The 10,511-nt window shown below is 33.3% G+C and overlaps 1 protein-coding gene across 1 annotated transcript; it reads right to left on the bottom strand.

Moving 5' to 3' along the window:
* Positions 1–4,079: 4,079 nt before the first annotated feature.
* Positions 4,080–8,643, bottom strand: LOC115717290 (protein IQ-DOMAIN 22). Its single transcript, XM_030646259.2, has 4 exons — positions 7,965–8,643; positions 5,787–5,990; positions 5,158–5,238; positions 4,080–5,041 (listed from the first exon to the last, which is right to left on the bottom strand). The coding sequence occupies exons 1-4, from the start codon at positions 8,376–8,378 to the stop codon at positions 4,349–4,351; spliced, it is 1,392 nt and encodes a 463-aa protein (XP_030502119.2). The 5' UTR covers positions 8,379–8,643; the 3' UTR covers positions 4,080–4,348.
* Positions 8,644–10,511: the final 1,868 nt, after the last annotated feature.

A 10,511-nucleotide genomic window follows, 5' to 3' on the forward strand; every position in this document is an offset into this window, starting at 1 on the left:
GGAGAAATGCTATGTTCTTTCCAGAGCATTGGTTAAAGTAAAGCTCAGGTTGGATGCATGGAGTATGCATCGGAAGGGACCGATATTAAACTTTGACTTAGATTTATTAAACTTACCGTAATATCTATTCAAGTCAATATCGCCTAGTTGATCCTAGATCAAATGATCTTAATCCTGTTATGATTAGGCTCGATCTCGAGAGGCTATTCGTGTTCTTTGATTTGTTAGTTAAGCCTACTTTTGGGTCAGGGTGATACGTACATTTTGGGAACACGGTAGTGCAATTGAGTGGGAGCGCTAACATAAACATGGAATCTATAGCTTCTATCTGGCGAATAGTAAGTAAAGGATCATCTCCTTCGAGCTTGACCAAACGAAAATAAATGGTGGAGATCTCATTTCACATAAACTGAAATATCATTTATACGGGGTTAAGTGTTTTAAGGATTAAATACATTGTATGGTGTAACGGTAATCTAATCCCTTTACAGTGTAGATCATTCATATAGAGGATCATTGATCAAATTAGGATTATAACAATGGATAACTAATGATGTGTCTATATGGTGGAACATATAGAGCATTCTATATACTGAGAGTTCAATTCTAAGTTCTATGCCTGGATTTAACGAAGAATCAATAAGTCGGTGAATTTAGGTTATAAATTCTTGATCTACTTATTGGAAGCTCGGTTATAAAGACCCATGGTCCCCGCACTAGTTGAGATAATATTGCTTGTAAGACTCATATAATTGGTTTTGATTAATCAATTATAATTCTCAATTTAGACTATGTCTATTTGTGAATTTTTCACTAAGTAAGGGCGAAATCGTAAAGAAAGAGTTTGTAGGGGCATATTTGTTAATTATGATACTTTGTATGGTTCAATTAATAAATATGATAAATGACAATATTATTTAATAATTATTTATAGTTATTAAATAGTTAGAATTGGCATTTAAATGGTTGAATTAGGAAATCGGCGTTTTTGAGAAAATCAGATGCAGAAAAGATAAAACTACAAAATTACAAAAAGTGAGGCCCAAATCCACATGTATAGGGCCGACCACTTTTGTAGGGTTTTCCCTATGATATTTTCATTATTTTAATGCCAAATAATTCAAACCTAACCCTACTGGAATGCTATAAATAGATAGTGAAGGCTTCAGGAAAATTAACACTTTTCTTCTGACTTTTCATTCAGAAAAAACTGAGCCTTTCTCTCTCCCTATCTTTGGCCGACCACTCCCTCTCTCTCTTCTTCATTGAAATTTCGAAATTCTTAGTGTTAGAGTAGTGCCCACACACAGCAAGTGATACCTCAATCATAGTGAGGAAGATCGTGAAGAAAGACTTTCAGCAAGAACGAGTTTCAGCACTAAAGAATCAGAGAAAGAGATCCAGGTTCAGATATTGATAATGCTCTGCTACAGAAAGGAATCAAGGGCTAGATATCTGAACGGAAGGAGTCATATTATTCCGCTGCACCCAATGTAAGGTTTACTAAACTTTATATGTGTTTATTTCATCGTTTTAGAAAGTTCATATTTAGGGTGTTAATCAACATATTTGTGAGTAGATATAAGATCCTGGTAAAATAATTTCCAACACTGCTTGCTATGCTGTTTTCGGTCAAAAGCACCTAAATTAATTTAGAGGAAATTACACTGTATACCCATTTTATTTTATTTATTTTGATTTTTACCTCCATTTTCATTTTCTTTAAGATATACCCACTTTTATAGATGATGTCCCTATTATACCCCTTAAGTTAATATAAATTATATGCTAGATTTAAGTGGAAGGTGGGGGTATATTTGGCAACTCACTCAAAAAAGTGGATATATTTCAATGAAATATAATATAAGGGTATTTTTAATTAATGAACACAAGAAAAAAGGGGAATTTTTCAACTTATCGCAATTAATTTATGCTTAATTGATTTGTATTGAACAATCAAATAGGCCCATCAAAAGATTTAAATAGAGTTGAATAGTTGTTTTGGGCCGTAACTTTGGTGAGCAAAATGGAGAATCATTCCCATCAAATATATATTGCTTTGCATGGTCATGTTTTATGGGATGAGTTGGACCAATATTTGCTTAAAAAATAATTGAGACCATCTTGAAGCTCTCTTTCAACTTTCTATTGGGCTTCATTTTACAGCATGCTCAAAAGCTGAAAATTGACATAAAATCAAAATAAATTAAAATTTTTCAATTAAAATAAATTTATCATTAAAAATAAGGAATATTTAATTTATATTAATTATATGTACACAAATAAAGGCTTTAAACGTATCAATTTCAGTCTTTAGTATGACTTCTCGCTCCAACTCAGTATTTTGTCAGTTTGATTCAGTCAGGCGTTGTCGAAGTTGCCTATTTTCAAATTCTACCAGTAGGACATATCTGGTAGGATCATAGGCATTTTCACTCATTCATTCTGGAATTTGATTACTAGCAGTATTGAGATTACCATCGTTCCTCTCTGAACATGGTATTTTAGATGTGTTGGATCTCTGAGATCCCATAGGTTCTTTACCAGGTCGATGGGTAGTTTCCTTTGGATGATTACCTTTGTGTAGAATTTTATCAGCCATTTATATGGATTTGTAATTGTGTTTATGAGGAGAGATTTTTCTGTGTTTTTATCACCAAGGCTCTCAATGAAAACATCAAACTGTTAACGCAGATTTTCGTTAACCAAATATATAGTCTTTTACGTAATAAATTTACTACAGAATTTAATAATTATAATAATGAACACCAAATATTTTACGTGGTTTTGTAGTTTAAATCTTCATACTCCACGAGTTGGCATTATTAGGGATATTTATTTGAATACAGAGTATAATTCTCAATAATAATAAATAATAAAATTCCCTCTCTATTTTTTTTTTTTTGTCCCTTTTTTTATGGATTCTGCCCCTCTTTATAGGTGTCTAGGTTGGCAGTTATTTTTATCGGGATCGATTCATTTACAAATGCTAATGAAATGTGGAGATTCCCAGTTTTATTTATTTGCACATGAGATAATGTCTAATACCTACCCAACTGCTCCTTGTCTTTATCCTTTAAATGGTTTTGCTGGCTTAGAAGGTTGTTTCTCGCTGAGTATGAGTTATCATTCTGATTCGTCTTTTGAGGAAAAATGCGAAGTGTAGACATGCTTCTTCTTGCAGCATTCTCATGTTATAATGATATTAGCGAGATGACTAATGCATCACATAAAAAGTGAGATGAATAAAAGTAATCTTCTTCACGTACAATTGTGTGTCAATGAGTCGTAAGATCTTTGATGTCTCGTCTTGCATATTCTTATTATATAATTTTTTTATCCCGTGGCGGATATATTGTCTCGTTAATTAAATTCGTTAATAATTATGATTATTATTATCTCACATATGCTTATGTAATTAACGAGTTTGAATATAATTAATTAAAATGAGTTGCTTTAAATCGCATTTAATAATACAATTTAATTATTATATTCTTTGAGTTGATTCATATTCTTTTGTAGGACACATGTCAGCTTTTGATTAATAACCGAATTATGGATATAACATCTTATATTCTTAAAATATTTTGTTAAACTAACAACAATAAAAATATATAATTAATATTAATATTGAATAACAACAATATATAATATTATAAAAATATATGCATCTCAATAAAAATATCGAATAGTTTATTATGTTTAAATTATTACCACTTAAATTAATATTTTTATATAAATACAAAAAAAAAACTGTAAAAATATATAATTTAAATATATATATATGAATAAAAAATTAAATTTTGGTATAAGTAAATAGAAAATGATTATTTTAATTACGTACAAATTTATATTATTGTAATATTTGACTCATTTAAAAATAATTTATATTTTTAATAACTTTTATTATAAATAATTTCATCTCAAATGTACTTTTATTTTTATTAGATTATGGTTACTATTTGTCCTAATCACATATAAAAATAAAATTTTAAATAAATATATTATATAAAGAACATATATGAAATTAATTTTTTTAATATAAATTTTAAAAATTACTAAAACCGCCGAAGACAAAATTTATTCCCTAATAAATAAATAAAGAGCATATTTATTAGGTAACACTACAGTGCTACGGTATTACATCTCATAAAAGGCAATTGTCTGTTAAGTAAAAGAGTGCATTGAACTCAGCATTGAATTAAATATCTAATTAATCAAAAACTAGAATAAGGTAGTCGCTGAATTTTAATCTTAGAGAATGATATCATAAAATCTTAATAATTACATATCAAAATACTACACTTAAATTAGTTAGTCAAATTAGAAAAAAGCCAAATCTTCTTAATTAGTATCTGTAACCTATTGGCATTCCAAGCTTGTCCAATCGACCAGATCCTGGATAAGCCTTGTTCATAAAATTGGCTTGCAAAGTTGACATCTTCTGTGTTCCAACACAGTGATGAACAGTGGAGTTTCTCTTAGTTGAACTTGATCGTTCATACTGAGTAGGCCTCTGTCTTGGAGCACTAAGAGACCTCACTTTCGCCTTAGAAGACTCGGTAAACGACATGTAGTTCGGGTAATCCGAGTACCCATTAAGGAAGCTTCTACACCCGTCGCTCTTTGTTGGAGTGAAGAGACTTTTCCTCGAGCTTATTCCACCGCCCTTTGATGAGGTGGCTGAATAGAATTGTGGGCTGTTGTTGGCCGTGCAGAAGGAGCTCTCTTCTTCTTCCATGTTATTATTGTCGTTTTGAAGCTTCAACGGGTTTAGAGATTGAACTACTTCGTAGGAGGAAGGACTTGGAACTGTGAAGTGAGATGTTGAGTCTTTTGAGGTTGTAAAGCTATGACTGTTTTGATCTGAAAAGAGGTTTCTTCTCTTGATTGTTGTGTAAGGTTTACCATTGTCTATTTCGACAACTCTATCGCTCCTTTCGTCGTCAGTTGTTACTGAGTTTCTTACTGAATAACTTCTTAGGTCTCCTGATCTTTCATCACTAACAGCTGCTCTTGCATTTGATTTACAGCTGTTTTTCTGTATTATTAAATAGCATAGTTGTAATAAGATAACATAACAAATACAAAATTCACCTACCACATTGTTAAGCACAATTATATTAATGTTACAAGATATTCATACAGATATTATACCCTGAGGAGTGATGAAGATTGCTCATGTTTTCTACTCTTTGTTCTGATATGATGTTCAAATTTTTCAGGGGTAGCTGGTCCCTGCAACAAGAAATTTTTTACGCATATTTAGCAACTACTTTAGAACCCAAATTAATGGAAACTCAAGACTAGATTTTTATGTCATTACATTAGAACCCAAATTGATGGACTTTCTTATTAAAAGCAAATTAATAGATAGAAAGAGGTGAATTCAGAATGCTTTATTTCACTTTTGTTTCTTGGAAAAAGAAAAAGGTAAAATCAGAGAGTTGAAAAGTGAGGTGAAACAGACATGGGGCATGGGAGAAATGTTACCATTTTTGTAGTTTTAAAATAATAAAAAAACAAGTAGGGTTCCTTGTATTCAGATACATAAGTTATGTAAATATGGATAGACCTTTACAGTCATAAACAACCAATCTGTGTACCTTTAAAAGTCATAAATTTTTCACACTGAAAAGTTTTCTAGAGTCATAAAGTAAAAGGGAGCCCCACAAGTCCATTAGAAAACTATCACTTTTCTGTTTGTCTATGAAGATATATAAGTTTCCAAAACTATATGAATTTCAAAAATCAAATATTGGAGGCAAAAGTTGAAATTGACTTACCGGATGATGAAAATGAGAGGACTTGCAACTTGAATGTTGGAATTCCAAAGCTTGAACGGATCGACTACCGATGGCTCGTGCCTGCGCTTGCATCAAAGTTTGCATCCGGTTCAGCCATTCCGCGGTTCTTTTCCTCTCAATGTGACCTCTTACCAAAGCTTGCAACTTCACCAATCCTTTTAGTGCTCGTAATGCTTTTCTTGCCTAAACAAACATTTGTCACCGACCAAAGTTAGTGCATTTTCAAACCACGTAATGTGAAAACTGTTATCAAGTCTAAACATGATGATATGTGTGACTAAAATAAAAGAAATGGAAATGGTCAATGAACCACACCCTACCATAACAAAATTTCAGCTTTAAATTTAAAGCAATGTAACCAAACATGATGATATGTATGTATGTATGTATGTATGACTCAAATGAAAGAAATAGAAATGGTCAATGGACCACATCATCATCATCATGATTCATCACCATATTTCAACTTTAAATTTAAACCAATGTAACCAAACATGATGATATGTATGTATGACTAGAATGAAGTAGAAATTGCAAATGGACCACATCATCATCATCATCATTCATCACAATATTTCAGCTTTAAATTAAAACCAATGAAACCAAACCATAGTCATACAATTAAGATTGACATTAAAGAATTTATTTTCTTGCTAAAAGACATTAAAGAAATTTGAACAGTACCAGGCGCCTAAAAGATAGCATTTCTGAACAAGCATGAATTGAAAGCCTGACATAGATATCAAGAAGAAAATGACATTTCACTAGTTACCCCCGCAAGGCAGAAGAAAATTAAAATCTTAGAAATTAAAGTTTCCTCTACATACTTTGAAGGGTTGATCTGAAATTTTAATGGAACATTTAAGTGCTCAACTAACCCAAATTTATTCTTCAATAAAGTCAAGTTCACATTCTTTTTTTAAGAAAACAAAACCCAACCCTGTGGCTGAGATGGGACCACTCTCAAGCTCAGCTGCCCTCAACAGGGATTTCTAAAAACGACATGGTCAAACTTGCATGGAGTTTCAACCATTACAAAAAATTCTATAGTGGTTGAAAATATGACTCAATTCTCATATCATCAAGTCCCACGTGATTAGAAGAAAAAAAAAGTATTTGTTAAATACTATTGGTACAAATTTTTGTTGGGATAGTTTAACTCAATATGCTGAGAAGTAAAGATACTATCAAAAAATGGCATTTTTCAGAATCTTCTAAAATCAGGTGTAAGATCTAAACTCAGTATTTTTTTTTTTTTTTTGCTGAAAAAAACTAAATTGAAGCAGAGTTTATTCAAAGGGTAAAAGAAGAAAAAAGAGACAAACCCTGCACTGAGTCCAATTTAAGAAACTGTGAGGTGGTACAAGACATAGGGAATAAGAACAAAACATAACAAAATATAATGTTATAAAAAGACCCTCATAATTCCAATCCCATGAACATCAATTAATTAACCAAAGAATTTAGCTTTGTACAAGGAGATTATAAATCACCCACTATATTTAAAACTGAAAAAGGAGACTTTCTTATAAATGGGCCCCATTGATGCCATTACTAACAACTAATAACAAATGAAACTCTCTTAAAACACCATTACAGCAACAACAAAATATGAAGACAGGTCCACACGGTTTATTGCATACTCCTAGTAAGAAAAAAAAAATTGGTATTGGGTTCCTTCTTATAAGAGAGAAAAGATTAGATTTTTTACCTATTCTAATAATGTGGAAAAGGACAAGAGAAGACAGCTCAAAGTAGAGCATTGGAGTATAAAAAACTACTAAAATATTGGGCATTATTTTGAGATAATGAGACAAAAACGACAACAAAATTTTGATAATAATATTATATATGAATGTATTCAGTAAGGAAAGAAAGGAAGAAAGTAACCATATTTCTCTATCATGCTTCAAAACCACGGTAACAAATAACATAAAAAAGAGCAATAAACGAAAACCCAGAAACCAAATGAACCAGATGGACACGTGTCAATTGCCCACATGATACAAAGAAGTTAAACTTTAAAACTTTGGAGACAATACATCAATCCCCGTAAACAAAATCGTAGTTATTAGTAAACTTTTTAAAGATCGTAAATTTATAATTTTATATGTTTACTAAAATAACAAATTAAGAGAATGAGAGTAATAAACGAACCAAGCAGCCTCGAAATGCCGATTGAATCCTAAGAGCGGCCCACTCCTCCTTACTAACGTGCACCGCCGCGGTGGTAACACTGCCACCGACACCGCCACCGCTAGTCAGGCGAACAACAGCTGCGGCGGCTTGAGCCGCAGCCACAGCCGCGTCGGCTACTGCAGCTGTAGCAGCAGCGACTGCAATGGCGTGCTTTTCGCCGTCGCGGTCTCCGTCACGCACGGTTGATCTTGTTGCGGCGTCGCTTGGGTGAGTAGTAGTGGTGGTGGAGAAGTTGTGGTCTTTGTCTCTTACAGACTTGACAAAGCTCCATCTTCGTTTCTCTTTGGAGGGTCTAGAAGAAGAGGAGGAGGCAGAGTAGTCGGATTTTTTGAGGCCAAAGAGACCTCGAAACCATTTTGAAGCTTTGCCCATTGTTTGGAAATTGGGAAGAAGAAAGGTTTTTCAGAAGTTGAGAACATGAATAGGTTGAAAAAGTGGAGGAGGGTTCGTGTGTAAGTGTACGGTCTGGTTATGGAGTAACATTTCTAGTAGTAGAAGAAGAAGGAGGAGGAGGTTGTAGTTGGGTTGGTTATAATGTTGAGAAAGAAAGTTTAGAGAAAGAAATAGGGAATGTATAGAGTCCATTTTGTGCTTTAACTATTTATTTTTATTTTTTATAATTTTTTTTGATGTGTTTTTATTTTATATAATTGTTATTTTTTTTTTTATGCTATATTGTCTACTCTCTTTAACGGTACGTGTCTTGCAAAACTCTTTTTGTTTAATAAAGAAAAGTCTAAGGATAAATATCTTTCTTTCTTTCTTTTCTTTATAAAAAAATGTCTATTATTATAAATTAAAACTATTCATTTACAACAACATAAAAAATAGTATAAAATATCAAATAGAGTCTCCTCTAACCAAATATAATCATTATTCAATAGTAAAATTTATTTAACTAAACCATAAGCAGATTAGTTAACATCTCGCCTAACATAAAATATACAAATAGAAAGAAAGTAGAAAAATTGATTTTTAACACCAATCACTGTTATCCCTGTTCATGGATGGGTTCTACATGGAAGCAGCAGAAGGGTGCCACGTCAGATCATATGCTGATATCACAGACCCTTTTTTAAGATAGGATCACGAAAGATATTGAAGTATTCGGAAGAATATTTCCTTTGCGAAGGACAGAATGATTCTTGAAGTTCTAATTTGATGCTTACGCTATTTGGAGGGAAATGGAAAGCACAAGCACTCCTAGATGATCAATAATCGACTATCCCTAGAAGCCCTTGGCTGAACTTCCTAGGAGCTCCCTACGGCCTACTCCGGAACTACACCCGACAGTTACGCCTCGTCTGACACCAAGTCAGATCCTGTCCCTTGCGTCAGACTGTGGTTGTGCACGTACGTGCCTCTGTAGTGCTTATTGTCCAACGACTTGTCTGGGCAATTACTTTTAAAGGAGAAACCTTTGAATGACACGTGTTCATATCTTTACGTGATATCCTACATCAATTAAACACCATATGATGGAAGAGCTACCTACCAAACCAGCAGTTAGATGATCTTGTGGTGCTTTTAGCCTTTCTTGCGTGTGGAGTAAGAAACCCTAGTTAGGTAAAGGGTGTGCCCTTACCCACTTATGTGCATAGAAATACCTCTATTTTTATGTGCAGGGGTGAACGATTTTTTACTTACAAAACCTCTGCTAAAATTCCTAGATAGCTTTCTTCTTAAAGAGTGTTAGAATTTAGGACAAGATGCACGTGGTTCCATCTCAAAACCTATTGGCAATGGAAGGAGTAGCCCATTCATCTTATATATGATAGTTTATTTCCACACATTAGCAATGTGGGGCTTACTCTAATACACCCTCCTCACGTTTAGACTTAGAAAGTGTGGGTATAATGAACAACCTTTAAGAGACCACAGGACCAAACACGACATTTGAAAGAATCCCAGAAGGCCAAATATTGGGAAATTTATGGGTGAACATGTTGAGAAATTTGTGGATTTTGAAACAGGTCAAAGACTCCAACACTGGAAACTGGCACACATTAGTCGAAAGGTCCCAAATGGAGGTTAAGGCTCATTATTTTGGATCGGTGGCACTTTGGGCTCACAACAGATCACAAGAGACTCTTTTGACACGTGTTCATATCTTTACGTGATATCCTACATCAATTAAACACCATATCTTTACGTGTTTGGAGTACTCGACTATCCGACTGAGAACCTCCGTTTATGACTTACCCAGGGATTTAATTTTAGAGAAGAGAATCGACATAATCAAAATTGAGGAGCAAAAAAGCACACCAACGTGCGAGCCATTCACAGTAGGGCATGTGGCACATCCATATAAATAGGTGTGCTTTGCACATGCATGATGTCATCTTACAAACCCTTCGAGAGGGAAAAATTCAGAATAATCACAAGTCCCAAATCATAAAATTATGAGTCAGAACTTGGGGGTAAATATTATTCGTAATTTTTACCAAAATATGTGGGAATTGAAGAATCAGCCACGTGTCCACAAGATCCACATGAGCATGTGGA

This window comes from Cannabis sativa, chromosome 5 (assembly GCF_029168945.1).
Source record: "Cannabis sativa cultivar Pink pepper isolate KNU-18-1 chromosome 5, ASM2916894v1, whole genome shotgun sequence".
NCBI lineage: Eukaryota > Viridiplantae > Streptophyta > Magnoliopsida > Rosales > Cannabaceae > Cannabis > Cannabis sativa.

Coding starts and splice junctions, on each gene's coding strand:
- LOC115717290 (XM_030646259.2), bottom strand. CDS start 8,378: ATGGGCAAAGCTTCAAAATGGTTTCGAGGTCTCTTTGGCCTCAAAAAA. Junction 5,239..5,786: donor CCTCTCATTTTCATCATCCG/GTAAGTCAATTT, acceptor TTCTTGTTGCAG/GGACCAGCTACCCCTGAAAA. Junction 5,042..5,157: donor AATCTTCATCACTCCTCAGG/GTATAATATCTG, acceptor TTAATAATACAG/AAAAACAGCTGTAAATCAAA.